This window comes from Marmota monax, unplaced genomic scaffold, assembly GCF_021218885.2.
Source record: "Marmota monax isolate L192 unplaced genomic scaffold, Marmota_monax_Labrador192_F-V1.1 WCK01_AAM20220418_F8-fsc00089, whole genome shotgun sequence".
NCBI classification, from domain to species: Eukaryota; Metazoa; Chordata; class Mammalia; order Rodentia; family Sciuridae; genus Marmota; species Marmota monax.
In genome coordinates, this window is record NW_026694744.1 from 1363540 (window position 1) to 1383216 (window position 19677).

The 19677-nt window shown below is 38.7% G+C and overlaps 1 protein-coding gene across 3 annotated transcripts in view; it reads right to left on the bottom strand.

The window, feature by feature from the left end:
* Positions 1-19677, bottom strand: part of Txlng (taxilin gamma) — a 61151-nt gene that overhangs the window by 15295 nt on the left and 26179 nt on the right. For all 3 annotated transcript variants that reach the window (XM_046424225.2, XM_046424226.2, XM_046424227.1), the window contains 4 exons: positions 14740-15046; positions 11146-11237; positions 3770-3940; positions 463-657 (listed from right to left, as the gene is read on the bottom strand). In XM_046424225.2, the coding sequence (XP_046280181.1) occupies positions 463-657; positions 3770-3940; positions 11146-11237; positions 14740-15046 (765 nt within the window). The remainder of the gene's footprint in view (positions 1-462; positions 658-3769; positions 3941-11145; positions 11238-14739; positions 15047-19677) is intronic.

Sequence of the window (19677 nt, forward strand, 5' to 3'; positions counted from 1 at the left end):
CACCTAGCATACATGAGGCACTAGGTTCAATTCTCAGCACCACATACAAATAAATAAATAATTTTTTAAAAAAATTTCTGAAACATGGGACCACATACAGACAGTATACAGAATATCACAACTATCTGGGATACAGGCCATTTAGGGGGTCAAATATTTATTCATTATTCATTTGGATAAGGAAAATCATCTTTATGTGAAAATTGCCATCTTTCAGTATTATGTGGAAGATAAGTAGTATCTAATGTTTCCTTAAAAAAAAAAAAAATCACCAAATCCATGGGCTTCTGGGTATTGAGTAATCCCAATTAATCCTCCAGGCTGAATAATGCCTGATCTTTTACTAGTAAATAAATAACTTCCACTATAAGTCGTAAAACATTCTGTGACAGTAGTTTTGCTGTAGTTGTGAATGGTGATATTTGTGACAAGCTGTCTAAATAAACCAAGTGTGCCTTTTACCTCTTCCCTCAATGCGTACTGCTCAATGAGCTTCTTCAGCTTCTCTCCCAGTTCGATGTTCTCCTGGCGGAGTTTGGCATTGTGTATGTCATGTTGTTCCAGCTGGGCCTGGATTTCATTTAAAGTAATCTGGAAATGTGCCGTTGCTTCTTTACGTCGTTCTTCTTCCTCTCGTGCCTGCTGCATATTTTCCTCCTTAGTATTCAAAATAATTTCTGTTAATAGACTTATAGATAAAATACTCACAAAAAGCTGCTGATGTGGCTTCATTTTTGCTTCTCTGAAATGTTGCTACTGAGCTACAAGTCCACCCCCTTACTTATGACAAGAAGATTCTCATTTAAAAGCAAGATACACTGGGCACAGTGGAGCATGCCTGAAATCCCAGCAGCTTGAGAGGCTGAGGCAGGAAGATCACAAGTTCAAAACCAGCCTCAGCAACTTAGCAAAGCCCTAAAGCAACTTATCGAGACCCTGTCTCTAAATAAAATGTAAAAAAGGGCTGGGGACATGGCTCAGTGGTTAAGCACCCTGGGTTCTAAATCCCCACTACCCCCCCCCATAAAAAACAGGGCAAGATAATTTCACAAAGTAAATGGTAACATGAGATTCAAATCTGTCCTGTTATAAGTACAATATAACATCAAAAATCCACTGTGACAAAATATAAGAGAAGAGCTTCTCCTGCCTCACTGGGTATTTAGGGCATCATCTTACATCAACCTGGAGATAAGACCTCCTCTTGTAGCTTACTCACTGGGTCACACATTCTACTTCTGGAGGAGTTAAAAGGACAAATGGAATATTTTTAAAAGATTACTTATTGGGCTGGGGATGTGGCTTAAGCAGTAGCGTGCTCGCCTGGCATACGCGGGGTGCTGGGTTCGATCCTCAGCACCACATAAAAATAAAATAAAGATGTTGTGTCCACCAAAAACTAAAAAACAAATATTAAAAAACTCAAAAAAAGATTACTTATTGGGCTGGAGATGGGGCGCAGTGGTAGAGTGTGCAGGGCCCTGGGTTCAATCTCAACCATCAGCATAAAAAAAAAAAAAAAAAAAAGAGAAAAATGTGAAGAGAAAGCCTAGAGAATGGAAAAAACATCTTTGCCAGGACTCTTCTAAAAGGATTAATATCCAGAACATATAAAGAACTCAAGTTGAGCGTGGTAGCTTAGGAGGCAGGAGGATCACAAGTTTGAGCCACTATCAGCAACTAAGCAAGACCCTGTCTCAAAAAGGTGGGGGGCGGGGGTATACAGCTCAATGGTAAAGCATCCCTGGATTCAATCCCCACTACTCCACCTACACAAAAGTTAAAGCAAATAAAAAAAAGCCCAATCAATAAATGGGCAAATGAACCGAATCAACATTTCTCAAAAGAAATTCAAATGGCCAACAAATAAATGAAAAATGTTTGATCTCTCTAGGAATGAGGGAAATGCAAACAAAACTACACTAAGGTTTAATCTCACACCAGTAGAATGACAATCAACAAGAATACAAATAATCGCCAGGTGCTGTGGTCTATACCTGTAATCCCAGCAGCTAGGGATGCTGAAGCAGGAGGATCGCAAGTTCACAGCCAGCTTCAGCAACTTAGCAAGGCCCTAAGCAACTTAGTGAGACCCTGTTCCAATGTAAAAATATAAAATATAAAAAGGGCTCAGGGTGTGGCTCAGTAGTTTAGTGCCCCTGGGTTCAATGTCTGGTACCCTCTCCCCAAAAATAATACAAATAAATGCTGGTGAAGATGCAAGGGAAAAGAACATTTATACACTGCTGGTGGATTATAAATTAGTATAATTTATAAATTAGTATAACCACTATGGACTATAACCAGTATGGATGTTCCTCAAAATACTAGGCATGGTGTCATCATATGACCCAATTATACCACTCCTCAGTATTTACCCTAAATCTGAATTAAAGTCAGCATACTATAACATTACATGCATCCTGTGTTTACAGCAGCACAATTTACAATAGCTAAATTATGGAACCAAACTAGGTGCCCATCAACAGAAGACTGAATAAAGAAAATGTAGTACATATACACAGCTATAAAGAATGAAATGATGTTATTTGCAGGAAAATGGATGAAAGCAGAGAATATTATGCTAAGTGAGATTAGCCAGACTCGGAAAGCCAAGAGTTATAACTTTGTGTGTGAAAGCTAGCGAGAAAAAAGAAAAGGGACCTCATCAAAACAGCAAAGAGACTATTAGATGAGAAGAAGGGGATCTGGGGAAGGAGGAGGGGAGAGGAGAGGGGTAAGAAGGAATGAAATAGACCAAACTGTAAACTGTACATGTATAAATACATCACAATGAATCCTGTTATTATGTAAAACTATAATGAACACAAAAAATTAAAAATAAAGACTTCTTTAGAACTGGGGTTATGGTTCAGAGGTAGAGCACTTGTCTATCAACCCCAAGGCCCTGGGTTCAATCCCTCACACTGCAAAAAATAAAATAAAATAAAATAAAATAAATAATAGCTTACTTTCAACTCTTGGTAGGATACAAGTGTCAAAGACCTTTACATGCCTAAACAGTTACCAAAATGCTTTTGTTCTTTTTGTACTGGAGACTAAGCCCAGCGACCCTCTACCACTGAGCCACAGCCCCCATTTTAACTTTATTTTGAGACAAGGTCTTGCTAAGTTGCTGAGGCTGACCCCAACTCACCATTCTCCTGCTTCAGCCTCCCAGGTCACTGAGATTACAGGCAAACACCACCGTGCCCAGCTTCAAAATGATATGTTGTAGAGAAAAAGATACAACTTATCTTAATTAAGATCTAAATCCAGGGGTTTGAAAGCAAAGAAGAAATCAATGACTCCCACATCAGAAGATCCTCTCTTTTTTTTTTTTTTTTGGTACTGAGGATTGAACCCAGGGGCACTTAACCACTGAGCCACATCCCCAGCCCTTTTTTGTATTTTATTTAGAGACAGGGTCTCTTGAGTTGTTTAGGGCCTTGATAAGTTGCTGAGGCTGGCTTTGACCTTGGGATCCTCCTGCCTCAGCCTCCCAAGCCACTGGGATTACAGGCGTGCACCAAGGCCCCCAGTGGAAAGTCCATTTTTTGTGTGCTCCTATGCCTAGGGCCTTGGGGAGCTGCTGCAGAAAGGGGTATTTGACTGACCTCACACATGGCATCAGTCCAAGCAAAGCAGAAGGAAGGTAGTATTTCTATCTCCAAGCAGAAACCTGGACTTATTTCAAATAGGTACAATGTGATTATAAAACCAGCAGAGTTAAGTCCCTCCTGAAAGACAGGAAAATGAACCAACTAACCTTTAAGGTCTTATTGTGACGCTGAAGTTCCCTGCAAAGAGACTCCAGTTTGCTTCTTGCCAAGATAGCCTTGCTGTGTTCACTCTGCAAGTGAACTTTCTCTTTCACGATCTGGGCTTGCTTCTTCTGCAGAATCTTCATTTGCTTCTGAACATTCCTGCTTTCCTCCAGCTAAAATTAACAAAGACTTGATGTTTAGGAAGTATAGCAAAAAACCTTACCATTATGGCTTGGAGAATCATAGTGAGGGCTATATACTCTTCAAAAAGCCACATACGGGGGGCTGGGGATGTAGCTCAGCTGTAGAGCACCTGCCCAATGTGTGAAGCCCTAGGTTAGATCCCCAGTAATCCCCCACCCCAAAATGTCACAAACTGTAGTATAGTTATCTTATTTAAATTGTTTCATGCCACGCAACACTCCCAGCCTCATTTCTTTTCCAATTGCAATGGGAAAGTAAGCAAATTTAGATTGGTCAGAAAAAATGATCTTAATCTTTTTTTGCGGGGAGGAGGGCATTAGATATACTTAATTTTTACAATGACATTTTATTATCCTGTTCAGCTTTATTATCTAAGCTTTATAAAAAAATTACCTGAGCTGTCAGAGATATTAAATTGCCCCAAATTCCACCAGGCACAGTGGCACATACCTGTAATACCAGCAATTCTATAGAGGCTGAGGCAGGAGGATTGCAAGTCTTTTTTAAAATTTTTATTTCAGGGCAGGTAAGTTGGCCAGGCTGGCTTGGAACTTGCAATGTTTCTGCCTTAACCTCCTGAGTAGCCGGAATGACAGATGTGCAGCACCACACCAAGTTATCTCTTCATTCTTTTATTTTTTTTTAAAAAACTGATGTTTTAGGAACCAACACTGAGTTATTCTTCTAAAAGAATACCCACAGACTATTGTACTGAAATGATCATCAGAATTTAGAACTCGATAAAAGTGGCACTCTATGAGCGAGAAGAATTGCTGCAATTTTAGGTTTGAGGCAAATGAATCTATTTCAAGGTTAAATCAACACTAAGATGGCAGCCTCACTGACCTTTCTGTACAGCTTTTACTGAAGAAGGAAATGATGCTGAGTCACAATTTCAATGGCAAGAGTGCCATCTTGTGGTCTATCAAAACCTCTAGCATCTTCACCAGCATTAAGCTTACGGATATTAAAAACAACTTTGCTGAAATTTCTGTAGGAAAATCACTGCTCTTGAATAATAAAGGTGAAAAGTCATCTTCCCATGGACTGTGAGTGGAAGTGCAGGTTCAGCTCACAGTGCCTACAACGGCCCCTGGGTATGTAGCTCCCCAGCCCACCCTGAAAATGACACCCCAATCCTAAATACTATGTCATATTCCTTTGCTTCCTTTTTTTGTGGGGGGGATACTGGGGATTGAACTTAGGGGTACTCGACCACTGAGCCACATCCCCAGTCCTTTTTTTGTATGTTATTTAGAGACAGGGTCTCACTGAGTTGCTTAGCACCTCAAAATTGCTGAGGGCGTCTTTGAACTCACGATTCTCCTGTCTCAGCCTCCCAAGCCACTGGGATTTACAGGCGTGTGCCACAGCGCCGAGCTCCTTTGCTTCCCTTTTTAATGTTACTTCATTTTATCATATATACTATTAAAAAATATCTTTTTGGTTTTAGTTGTTTTGACTTTGTGGTGACTGGTAGAACTGAGGAACTGAATTTTATCATTCTTAATTTGTATTAAAGTTAAGTAGTCACACATGGCCAATGGTGACTGCCTTAGCACATGTCTCAACTACTTCTAAAACAGGTCCATATTGTTGGCATGTAGCTATAGACAGGGAATTAGCAATTTTTTTTACAAAGGGCCACAAAGCAAATATTTAAGGCAGGCCATATATTAAACACTTTAAAAATGCAAAATCAAGCCAGGCATAGTGGTGCACACCTATAATCCCAGTGACCTGGGAGGCTAAGACAGGAAGATTGCAAGTTCAAAGCCAGCCTCAGCAATTTAGCAAGGCCCTAAGCAATTCAGCAAAACCCTATCTCAAAACATAAAACCAGATGGGGATGTAGTTCAGTGATGGTTCAACACCCCTGGGTTCAACCTTCGATATCCCCCCCCAAATGTAAAACCATTCTTAACTTGTGGGTAGTGTAAAAACAGGCTTTGGGCTGGATTTGGCCCACAGGTTGTATAATCTCCACTTTTAGCTCATGGAAGAGCTCTTCCTAGAATGCACAAGGCCCTAGGTTCAATCCCCAGCACCACCACACACATATACACACAAAAAGCCACCCCCCCTCCCACCAGCACACACTTCATTACTTCATCGATCCTTCCTCTAATCAATGGGCATTAGTACTGTGTTCAGGTCACAGCAGTATGAACGCTCTCAGATGTGTTTCCTCATATACACATGCAGGAATTTCTTTTGGGTGCAAAACGAGAAGCAGGGTTGCTAGGCAATGATTTCTAAATGTTCAGTTTCACATGACATCACCAAATTATTTTCCAGAATGGCTGGCAAATTTATATTCCCCCAAGCAATATGTAAGATATCATGCAGATCTCTACATCCTATCCAAATCATAGTACCATCAGATTTTTAATTTATGCCACTACAATAAACATAAACTGGCATCTCATTGTGATCTTGATCTGCATCTCCCTGATCACTACAGAAGGTAAAACATTTCTTCATGTTTATTTGACTTTAAGTTATCTATGCATCTTTGTTTTTCCACTTTTATAAAATGCCTCTTTCATATCATCTGGGTTATTTGTGACTTTAATATTCATTTGTAGGTATCCTTTTGGGTATTCTTGATACTAAGTCTTCTGCTGGTATTATATTTATTGGAGATATGTTATCCTCACTTTGGAACTTCTTTATTAGGTGTCTTCTGATGAGAAGTCTTAATTTCTTTTTTTTTTTTCTGAGAAGTCTTAATTTCAATAAAGCCAATTTGTGCAATCTTTTCTCTGACAGTACTTTCCATGTAGTGAGGAATCATTTCCTTACCTAAGATTGGGAAAATATTTACCTACTAATAAATCTAAATAATATCTAAACTTTTAAAACCTTACTTTTAACATTTAAAATTGGAAATTGTAATATAGTACATAAGGAACCACTTTCATTTCCCCATAAGGATAATGCCTTTTAAATTTCTATTAACATCGTAAGGATCCCAGCTACTCAGGGGGCTAAGGAAGGAAGATCACAAGTTCAAAGACACCCTCAGCAATTTAGTGAGACCCCGTCTTGAAATTAAAAAGGGTTGGTTCAACCCCTACTACTGCCAATAAACAAAATAAAACAAACAAAAACCAGTTAGGGATGACAAGATTCCCCCAAAATGCATCTGCTGATCCCATGAAATGCTCTCCAAAATCCCAAATGGAAGATCACCTGAGCCCAGGAATTCAAAACAAGCCCCAGTCACATAGCAATACACCATCAGGAAAATAAAAATCCTCCAATGGAACTACTAAGATGAATTCAAACTTTACAGAGAGTAAAGGGCCAAGAATAGCAAAAATACTCTGACTAAAAGAGTAACAAAATGATATACCTACCCAATTTCATTTATTATTACACTATATTAATCTATATAAACTGTTGAATATAAAAGAATAGCATTACAAAGTACTTAGGGATCAAGTTAATGGTATCCACACTTAAAAGCAAAATAATGAGATTTCTGGAGCCCATGAAATCTGGTGAACATGGTTGGCCACCAGGTCCCCCCCCAATGGACTATCCCAATTATAGAGCAAAAACTCCATTTTAGCTGCTCCACAGAACAATTCTATGCACCAGTGTAATGAGCAGTGATGATACAAGATGACTCCATCACCAAAGGACAGGGATAGTCATGGCAAATGGGAAACTGTTGGAATAATCCTTGAGAAAAGGCTAATCCCTTAAGTGGTCTCACTACTATGTAACGTGTACACTCTACCTTTTAAATGAAGTGTTTTAAAAAATAAAGCTTTAGAGTTTTTCTGAAAATGGCACATATTCATCTTTCATACATTCAGCACAAACCTATGAGAAAAAGAAATTACTCACTAGGCAAGTCTTCAATGTGCCACATCCTAAAATGAATGCAGCAATTAATACCAGTGCTTAACAATAACCACATGCGCACAAATGATGACAACAGCCGAGCCGGTGGTGCATGCCTGTAATCTTACTGGCTTGGGAGGCTGAGGCAGGAAGATCACAAGTTCAAAGCCAGCCTCAGTAAAAGCAAGGCACTAAGCAACTCAGTGAGACTATGTCTCTAAATAAAATACAAAAAAGGGCTGGGAGCAGTCAGAGAAATGCAAATCAAAACCACCCTAAGATACCATCTCACTCCAGTTAGATTGGCAGCCATTATGAAGTCAAACAACAACAAGTGCTGGCAAGGATGTGGGGAAAAGGGTACACTTGTACATTGCTGGTGGGACTGCAAATTGGTGCAGCCAATTTGGAAAGCAGTATGGAGATTTCTTGGAAAGCTGGGAATGGAGCCACCATTTGACCCAGCTATTCCCCTTCTCGGTCTATTCCCTAAAGACCTAAAAAGAGCATGCTACAGGGACACTGCTACATCGATGTTCATAGCAGCACAATTCACAATAGCAAGACTGTGGAACCAACCTAGATGCCCTTCAATAGATGAATGGATAAAAAAATGTGGCATTTATACACAATGGAGTATTACTCTGCATTAAAAAATGACAAAATCATAGAATTTACAGGGAAATGGATGGCATTAGAGCAGATTATGCTAAGTGAAGCTAGCCAATCCCTAAAAAACAAATGCCAAATGTCTTCTTTGATATAAGGAGAGTAACTAAGAACAGAGTAGGGTCGAAGAGCATGAGAAGAAGATTAACATTAAACAGGGATGAGAGGTGGGAGGGAAAGGGAGAGAGACGGGAAATTGCATGGAAATGGAAGGAGACCCTCAGAGTTATACAAAAGTACATACAAGAGGAAGTGAGGGGAAAGGGAAAAATAATACAAGGGGGACAAATGAATGTCAGTAGAGGGGGCAGAGAGAGAAGAGGGGAGGGGAGGGGAGGGGGGATAGTAGAGGATAGGAAAGGCAGCAGAACACAACAGACACTAGTATGGCAATATGTAAATCAATGGATGTGTAACTGATGTGATTCTGCAATCTGTATATGGGGTAAAAATGGGAGCTCATAACCCACTTGAATCAAAGTGTGAAATATGATATATCAAGAACTATGTAATGTTTTGAACAACCAATAATAAAAAATTAAAAAAATAAATAAATTAAAAAAAAAAGGGCTGGGGATGGAGCTCAGGGGTCTGAGTGACCCTGAGTTCAATCCTTGGTACTTGCCCCCCTCCCAAAAAAAAGGGGTGACAACAAAAGCCACACACAAAAACACCCTAGGACCAGGATCTTGCTACTTAAGTTATGAGTCAAGGTCTGGCAGCATCACGTCACCCTGGAGCTTGTTACAGTGCAGATTCTCAGGCCTGACCCAGACCTAGTGAATCAGAGTGTGTATTTTAATGAAAATCCCAATGATTTGTGTGTATTGAAGGTGGTAAGGCTATAGACATTTGTGTGCACTTGCAAAGAAATATCCCAGCCAAGCATGGTGGTGCATACCTGTAATCTCAGTGGCTCAGGAGGCTGAGGCAGGAGGATCATGAGTTCAAAGCCAGCCTCAGTAACTTATCAACTCAGTGAGAACTTGCCTCTAGTTAAAATATTTTTTTAAATGGCTGGGGGTGTGGCTCAGTGCTTAAGTGCCCTGGGGTTCAATCCCTCATACTAAAAAGAAAAGAAATACCCTAGATGACTATCTGCTCTTTTTTCTCTGAATCCACTCATGGTTGTCTGCTACTCTCATGACAATGGGTCAAATAGCTACACTTCTATACTGCTTTTTCTGATTTTTATCCTTCTACCCATTTCTTTCTTTTGCCTTTTTTGTCTTTGCCTTTTTCTACCACTTCTTGCATGGTTCTTCTCATGTGAATGGTGATAATGGGGACTAGCTTCCACAGCAAATGGAAGCATTCCTTTCCTGAAGCCAGCAATCCACTACATTGTGTTTTCTGCCAACTTTGCAGGGTCACTTTCAATGATGCACAGGATTTCCTACTGCTCCAAATAGTAGAAGGTGCCAGACTACGGAATGTCAGCCAAGCAGAGTAGGCCTGGACCACTCTATAAACTAAGGGAAAGGAAGTCATTCTTTGAGTAATCAATAAACAGAATTCACTTCTTTAAGGTGGAAGGGGGAATCTCATGAAAATTGAAGGGAGACCAGTAGAATAGAGTAAAGGGACCAGGCGAGGGAGGAAGGAAGGAAAGGGGAAATATTGGGGAATGATGTTGGCCAAATCATATCATCATATGGTATGCATGTATGAATATATAACAACAAATCCCACCCTTATGTACAACTGTAATGTGCCAATAAAAAATAATTTCTTTGAGCTGGTCATTGACAAAAAGTAATAATTTATAATATGGAATAGCTGCTAACAAGAGATTAAAATACATAAAAATTTTTAATGATAATTCACCTAAATATTTCACAAAAGGCAACAATTTTACCATTTACATTCATTGTAAAAGTTTCCCACAACCCTTCTATCAAAGGACTCTATGCCTTTCCACTTCTTCAATTAAAATAGGATGGCAGGGTTTCCATGTTGAGACTGCTTTCACAATTCCAAAATGATATTAATGCTAATTAAAACAACATAAATGCAGAACAAACTCTTTGATGAGGTTGATTTCTTTGGAAGATGGAAAAATGAACAAGTGACACAGAGTAGATGCTAAATAAATTCCTTGAGATATTCCTGAGGCCATTTCATCTCAGAGATCATTTCATCTAACCCACAATTTCAATCCAAATGGTTATAGCCTTTGTCTCTAGAATTCCCTTAGGAAAAGTTAAATACAGGAACCACTATACCCCCAACTTCAACACAGCAATGAAAAGGCTGACTTAGAACTCTAAAACCGAGCTTTAAAAAATCTATGCCAGCTGGGTATGGTGACATAGATAGGCCTGTAGTCCCAGTTCTGTGGGAAGCTGAGGCAAAACAATCACTTAAGCCCAGGAATTTGAGACCCCCCCCCCCATCTCAACACAAACAAACAAACAAACCCCAGAAAATCTATGCCACAGCTCAGCACTATAATATTCTCCATCTATTACCTGGCAAATTGAAATTAAGCAATCAACAAAAAGCCCCAAGAAATCCAATTCTCCCCTTCCATTTTAGAATAAAATATAATTTAAAGCTAAAGCAAAATTATAGTTTAAAAATCGATATTATCAAGGCATACATTTTGCTGTATTTCATATGGCCCTCACATCCTTGATTTAATACTCACAAGATCAGCATATTTCTTACAGAGAGCTGCCAGCTTCTCCTCTGGGGTTGAAAGGGTGTTTAGGGCTTGCATCAGTAATAAAACTTCTTTTCCTGATAATTAACAAGATAAGAAATAAGTCCCAGAAGAAGAAGATGATTGAATCTAACCAGCTAATTCTAGTAACACTTGCCATGTTTTCATATTGAAAATAAAGTAACATATCTACAACTGGAAATAAGCTTAATTAAGAAAATTATTTTGGGGACTAGGGGTGTGGCTCAGTGGTTAAGCAATTGCCCAGCAAGCATGATACACTGGGTTTAAACCCTGGTACCAACACAAAAAGAAAAAGAAAGAAAAGCTATTTTTAAATTCTGGATTAGCAGGCTACCATCCACACCCCAAATTTCTTCACTCACTCATTAACACTGCTATTTCTAAGAACACTTGTTGAAAATTCCTTTGCCTACCATTGATGTCCAAGTTAAGATAAAGGGCAAATTACAAAGGGCACAGAATATTTTTAAAAGCTTCCTCCTAACCAAGTACAACTACAGAAACAAGTTCAAAGGGAGTTTCAGTTGGTACTATGCCTTGCCTATCCAAAATGTACACAATCACTGGTGACCTATATTTTTTCCTGTGAGCAATTAAATAACTTATCTTCTAGTGATGTACTAAGCATATTCCTTGTGTTAGCCAAGGTCAGTACAAATAAAAGCACAAGATAGCTCTTCCCTTGGGACAAAGAGCTTAACAAGAGTATTTTAAGGACTTTGGCAGGGAGAAGCAGTTAGCTGAGACAGGAGGGGACAAATGGTGTCTCAGAAGAGATCAGGCATGTTCAGGGTAGCATGGACACAGAAAAATGGTGCTTCAAGATAAGTGATAACATTTTATTTCTCAAGCTGAGTGGTAGGTACCATTTTCATTTTTTTAATGTTTATTTTTACATGTAATATATTTCATTAAAATATATATCTTAGGGCCAGGGTTGTGGCTCAGTGGTAGAGCGCTTGCCTAGCATGTATGAAGCACCAGGTTCAATCCCCGGCACCACATTAGAAAAATAAACAAAGTTAAAAAAAAAAAAAAAAAATATATATATATATATATATATATATATATATATATATATATCTTAAAATGACTTTGGTGCCATGCACAGTGGGGCACGCCTATAATCCCAGCAATTCCAGAGGCTGAGGAAGGAGGTTTGTAATAAGGCCAGCCTCAGCAATGTAGTGAGACCCTGTCTCCAAACAAAAAATGGGCTGGGGATGTAGATCAGCAATACACACTCATGGGTTCGATCCCCAGGACTGAGAAAGAAAGAACAAACAAACTAACTTTGGCATCTAGTATGGGGGAAAAGCAGGCTGATTTCAAGAAAGAATACTTCTGGGCTGGGGTATACATCAGTGGTATAGCACTGAACCACCATGCAGAAGTCCAGGTTTAATCCTCAGCATCACAAAAATAAATAAATAAATAAATAAATAAAGGGAAAGGAGGGGTTGGGGTTGTGGCTCAGAAGTAGAGTGCGTGAGGCGCTGGGTTCGATCCTCAGCACCACATAAAAATTAAATAAAGGTATTGTGTCCACTTACAACTAAAAAATAAATGTAAAAAAAAAAGAACGAATGAAAGGAAAAGGAAAAAAAGAATATTTTTCAGGCCAGGGGTGCTGGCAAGGGCTTATGATCCCAGCTAATCAGGAAGATGAGGTGGGAGGATTCCCTGAGCCCATTGAGGCAATAAAACATGACTATTGAGTATGATCAGAAATAATCATAATGTCATTTATACTATTATGAAGAATTGAAAATTCCATCTTTTTTAGATAAGTTGCATACCATAAAGTTCATTTTGTTTGTTTATTTATTTATTTTTAGAGATGAGATCTCTAAAGTTCCAGGCTAGCCTTGAACTCCCAGGCTTAAGCGATCCTCCTGCCTCGGCCTCCAGATTAGCTGGGACTACAGGCTCTTGCCACAGTGCCCAGATACAATTCACTTTTTAGGTGTACAATTTAATATATTCACAAGGTTGTATAACCATCTCCACTGTCTTAATTCCAGAACACTTTCATTACCCTAAAAAGAAACTTACACCTATTAGCAGTCACTCCTCATTCCTCTATCCTCCCTAGCTCTGGCAATCACAAATCTATTTTCCTGTCTCCATGGATTTGCCAATTCTGGACATTACATATAAAATGGAGTTACACAATTGTGGATTTTTTTGTGTGTCTGACTTACTTCACTTCACAAAATGTTTTTAAGTTCATTCGTGTAGTGTGATGTATCAATGCTTCATTCATTTTTATGGCTGAGTAATATTCCATAATGCAGACCAACCACATTTTGTTTATCTGTTTATTATTCGATATTTATTATTTATTTATATATTTATTATTCCCACTTCTTGGATGTTATGAATAATGCTGCTCTGAACATTTGTATAAAAGCTTGTATGCACGTTTTCAGTCCTCTTGGCTACATATCTAGATGCAGAATTGCTTGGTTATGATAACATTATCTGGAACTCTTACATGCTTTTACACATGTAATTAGGGCTATCAATTTAAGAAATTATGTCTTGTTTGTAAGGAATTAAAATTATTTTCATATTCCTGCCAGACAAAGTGGCACAAGCCTGTAATCCCAGCAACTCGGGAGTCTGAGGTAGGAGGATTCCAAGTTCAAGGCAAGACTTAGCAACTTAGCAAGACCCTTTGAGACTCTGTCTCAAAATAAAAAAGGACAAGGGATATAGGTCAGAGGTAAAGTACTCCTGGGTTCAAACAACAACAATAACTGAGGGACAACCAATAAGACTAAAATAAAATAGGTTTTCAAATTTCCTTCATGAGATTTAGCCTGTCACATTCTTGATCTAAACTGCAAGCTACATAGCAAAGGAGAGAAAATATACCCTGAAAGCTAGTCGACCAGCTTTCTGAACTACAAATAACATTATGTTGTCTCTTGAGTTTTGTTCCTTATCTTTAAAGAAACTGATCAAATAAATACATATTTTTGGTCGGACTACATTAAAGATGTAACAAGTCAAGTCAAATACCACTTCAGTCAAGGTGGCCCCTAATTTTTTCAAGAAAACTTTTTTATTGTTGTTGTTGTAGATGGACACAATACCTTCATTTTATTTATTTATTTTTATGTGGTGCTGAGGATGGAACCCAGTGCCTCACATGTGCTAGGCCAGCACTCTACCACTGAGCTACAACTGCAGCCCAAAAAAGTGAACTCTTGATTTTTTTTTTAATATTTTTTTTTAGTTGTAGTTGGACACAATACCTTTATTTATTTATTTTTATGTGGTGCTGAGGATCAAACTTGCTCGTGCTAGGTAAGCACCACAACCCAAGCCCGAACTCTTTGATTTTTTTAGAGAGAAATAACTACGCTTCCTCCTCTGCTATTTTTGCCTCCTAAACATAACTGCAGCAGACATGCAGACTGACCTCACCAGTAGGTATACTAGCTAAACACCCCCAAACAGGTCAAGTTCATGGCCACTGTGCTGCAGAAAATATGAGTAAAATGAGCAGTATGTGAAAATGTGCAACCACTGAGCAGAGATTATTACCTAAGGTTTTTTCTTTGTTCCTGGTGCACTCTGAATCTTGCTGACCATCAGGGGGATCTGTTCGAGCTTCTCGTCCAGGAATTTCCTCTCTTGACTCCTGGGCACGGTAGGCTGAGCTCACCAAATTCCTGTTCTTTGTTATAAAATCACTGCTACCTTCATCCTCTTCCAGTGAATGCTTGTTACTTGTGCCACCACATTTGGAGTCTTGATGTTGAAGAATATCATTTGATTGAGAGTTACACAACATATCAGGTTTCACCCCTAGCCCACAAATTCCAGTTTCTTCCATTGTGCTAATTTCAAACTAGAGGAAAGTGGACGGAGGAAAAAAAAGATGGAAAAAGTTAAATTAAATGCAATCCATATTTATAACCAATAACAGATACATCATAGCTTGACAGCTTTTTTTTTCTTAGTGGTTTATAAAATCAAAGTAAATAAGCACTTTCTAAGTTTCACTGAGATAAATTACAAGTTAAAAAAGGCCAGTTGTGGTGATACACAACTGTTATCCCAGTGACTCAGGAGACTGAGGCAGAAGAATCACAAGTTCAAGGCCAACCTTAGCAACTTAATGAGACCCTCAGTAAATGGTAAGAGACTGCTTCAAAATAAAAAAATAAAAAGGACTGGGCTAGGGTTGTGACTCAGTGCTAAGAATGCTTGCCTAGAATGCGTGAGGCCCTGGGTTTGATTCTCAGCACTGCATATAAATAAATAAATAAAAATAAAGGTTCATCGGGCTGGGGCTCAGTGGTAGAGTGCTTGCCTTAGCACCATATAAAAAAATAAAAATAAAGATATTGTGTCCATCTATAACTAAAATTAAAATATTTTTTTTAAAAAATTAAGGCTCATCCATAACTAAAAAATATTTTCTTTAAAAAAAAAAGGACTGAGGATGTAGCTCAGTGGTTAAGAGTCCCTGGGCTCAATCCTGAATATAAAAAATATTTAAAAAGGGATGGGGGTATATAGCTAAGTGATAAAGTGGATGTATAGCATGTCTTGGTTTGGATCCCTGACACCAGATTAAATTAAACAAAATAATAAAGTTAAAACAAATCATACAACTAAGTTGTACCAAAAGAGGTTTAAAAAATACCATTTGGTTATAAATCTTTAGTTATTTTACTATAAAAAGTCATTTAAAAATAACCAGAACAACAACAACAACAACAAAAACCAGAACACCTTAACAGAAGTGAAATTGTCTCCAAGTCAATGAACATTAATTATTCTGGTCTTATCCTTAAGACAGGATGGCAGAGATAACTAGCTAACTATCCACCAAAAGCTAGCTCCTATACCATCCTCTGGAGCTGCCACTGTGGGACACATACCAGCCACTCACATTCTAGATGGGGCTCCCGTGTGAAGCTCTCACTGAGAGAATGTGAACAAAGGCAATGACTGTCACTTGTGCCACCAGACTTTCATTCTCAAAAGCACATGTTCTTTCTCTACCATCCCTCCTTCCCTTCTCTGGCTGAATGCAGGTCTCCAACATGGTACAGGATGGCAGAGCCAGAAAATGAAAGCAGCGTGGACCCCTAAATCCCACACAGGAAAGTCAACCTCCCTGCAAAGAAAACCCACAACTGGACTAATAGGTGAACAAGTAATAAACTTCTCTCATGTTAAGCCATAGGAAAAAAATTGGGGGGGGGGTGTGCCAGGGATTGAACCCAGGGGCCCACAACCACTAAGCCACATTGCCAGCCTTTTTGGAGACAGATTCTCGCTAGATTGCTTAGGACTCCACTACATTGCTGAGGCTGGCTTTGAACTTGTGATCCTCCTGCCTCAGCCTCCTGAGTTGCTGGGATTACAGTTGTGCACCACTGTGCCTGGCCAGCCATAGAATTTTTGAGGCTGGTTGGGTGTGGTGCTGTGCACCTATAATCCTAGTTACTTGCAAGAGTATGGCAGGAGGACTGCAAATTCAAAGACAGCCTAGGCAACTTAGTGAGACCCTGTCTTAAAATTTTTTTAAAAAAAGGAGCTAGGTGTAGTAGCAGTGGCACACACCTGTAATCCCAGCAGATCAAGAGGCTGAGACAGAAAAATCACAAGTTCAAGACTAACCTCAGCAACTTAGCCAGGCCGTAAGCCGCTTAGTGAGATCCTGTCTCAAAACAAAAAGGGCTGGGGATGTGACTCAGTGGTAGAGTACACTGGGTTTAAACCCCACTATTTGGGATTAAAAACTGAAAGAAGGAAAAAATTTTAGGGGGTATTTCAATCCTCTTTCCCTGCCCTAAATAATACATACACATAATATGTAAAGATATCTTTATTCCAGTGGTTTTTTTCCCTCTTTGAATCAGTTATTTTACCTTATTCTCTAGTCTATCATATTGTCAACACTATTGGTTTATGTAGGCTTTCCCACTTGTTAGCACTCCTTGGTCATGTGATGTGGCACAAATGTAAATTCGGTACATTTCCTCCCTGAATGAGGGTTTCTTCCTTTCAGAATAATACCACTGAAGTAGTCGGTATCTAATATTCATCTCTTGCCAAAGCTGGACAAAAGTTATTTTCAACAATTAATGAGGGACTGGGGGGGGGGGTATAGCTCAGCTGGTAGAGTGCTTGCCTCACATGCACAAGGCCATGGGTTCAATGTCCAGCATCACAAATAAACAAAAATTAATGAGCTGGACATGGTGGTACACACCTGTAATCCAGCGGCTTAGGAGGTTGAGGCAGGAGGATCATGAGTTCAAAGCCAGCCTCAGCAATGGCGAGGTGCTAAGCAACTCGGTGAGACTCTGTCTCTAAGTAAAATACAAAATAGGGCTGGGGGTGTGGCTCAGTGGTTGAGTGTCCCTGAGTTCAATCCCCTGTACCAAAAATAATAATAGTAATAATAATAATAATAATAATAATAATAGCAGAGATTTGTTATTTCAAGTTGTAACATATCCAATTGAAGAACTAAAAATAATTTAAAGTATTAGAGTAGGAGGGGATAGAAAGAAGGGAGGGGTCAAAGAAACTAAAACCTTAACTTTCTTAGTTGATGAATCAAGTTCTATGCTTTTGGAAGAACAAACTGGCACCATCAACTGAAAAACTCTTAGGCAATATGAATACCTTCTAACCTATTTAACTTTACTCCCAGTATTCTACCCAAGTGTGTACATACGTGTGCCCAAAGGCCAACAATGTTTAAAGCAACACTATTCATAATGGCCCTAAGATGGAACCAACCCAAATTTCTATCAACAGAAAATGGATAAATTGCAATACATTTACACTATCCAGCAATGAGAATGAGCTTCAGTAACACATGAGTCTCACAGACCTAAAATTGTGAGAAAGGTAACAGAAGAGTACATTCTACAGAAAGCCACTTACATATAAAAATAGGCAGGGCCTTCTGGGTGCTTGGTAATATTCTATTTCTTTTTCTTTTCTTTTTTTTAAGTTGTCAATGGACCTTTATTTACTTATATGTGGTGCTGAGAATCGAACCCAGTGCCTCACACATGCTAGGCAAGCACTCCTCCACTGAACTACAACCCTGGCCCCCAATATTCGATTTCTTGATCTAGAGAGGAAACACACCTATTCAGCTATTCACATTATGAAAACTTATTAAGAAGCCCAAATATTTTTGATTTGTATGTTTTTCTGAATGTATGAATTGCAATTTACACACTAGTCAAGAGTACTACTGCCTACTTTTTAACTGGGTTATTATTTTGCTAGTGAGTTGTGAGAGTTCTTTATGTTACTAGTCTCTTATCAGACATATGGTTGGCAAATATTTTCTCCCATTACTGATTTTCCATCCCCTCAGAGAAAAGGCACGACATATACGCCTATCTCAAAATGTCTTAAGATTTAATTAAAAGCTACTCTTGATATCAGATTAAAGGTATATAAAGTTAGTTACTATTATCATATGGAGAATAAATAGTTTTAAAAGATTTGAGAAAGGCCCAAATGATCTAACTCAAAATTATACCTGGTGGCATTTAGCATAAATAAGAATATTAAGGGGTTGGGGTTATACCTCAGCAGTAGAGCACTTGCCTCACACATGTGAGGCACTGGCTTTGATCCTCAGCACCACATAAAAAATAAATTAAATAAATAAAGATATTGTGTCTATCTTTAAAAAAGGATATTAATCTGAACAGTGCACCAACATCACATTTCATGTTTTCTTTCTAACTTAATGTCACCATTTCCTGTTTATACTTAATATTTCTTACTGTTAAGTTTTTCCAGACATTCCTTCTACCTCTGAACCCCTAACACACATGTTATAGAAAACACCACTATTATTATTCTATCATTAATGCAAACAGTATTCTTTCCCATGCAACTAATTTTGATGCAGTAGTATTATGTGGTATTTTTTACATTTGCTAATGAAAGCCTTTGGCTCTATAAAAAAATCTTTGTTTTTGAATGAGCCCAATTCTAGCTGGGCTTGATTCAAACAGTAATGTACAAATATGTTTGAAATAGCAGGCCCCACCCAGGCATGGTGGTGCACACCTGTGATCATAGCAACTGTGAAGGCTGAGGCAGAAGAATCACAAGTTCAAGGCCAGCCTGGAAAACACACAAGACCCTGTCTCAAAATAAAAAATAAATAAATAAAAAAGACAGGGAAAGTGGTTCAGTGGTAAAGGACCCTTCAGTTCAATTCCTAGTACCAAGAAAGAAAGAAAGAAAGAAGGAAGGAAGGAAGGAACGAACGAACGAACGGGCTCCAATTTTTCTAATGCAAGGACTATTCATTTTTAATCTACTTGAGACCCTGTCCTGGGCTATTGGATATGAAGCAAATTTTTAGGCCAAAAACTTCATTAAATGTATTTAAATTAGAAATGATTTCTCAGCCCACATCTCTTCAGAGAATTCTGTGTCATATGGCCAATAAAATTTCCTACTTTGTCCTCCCTCTCCAAT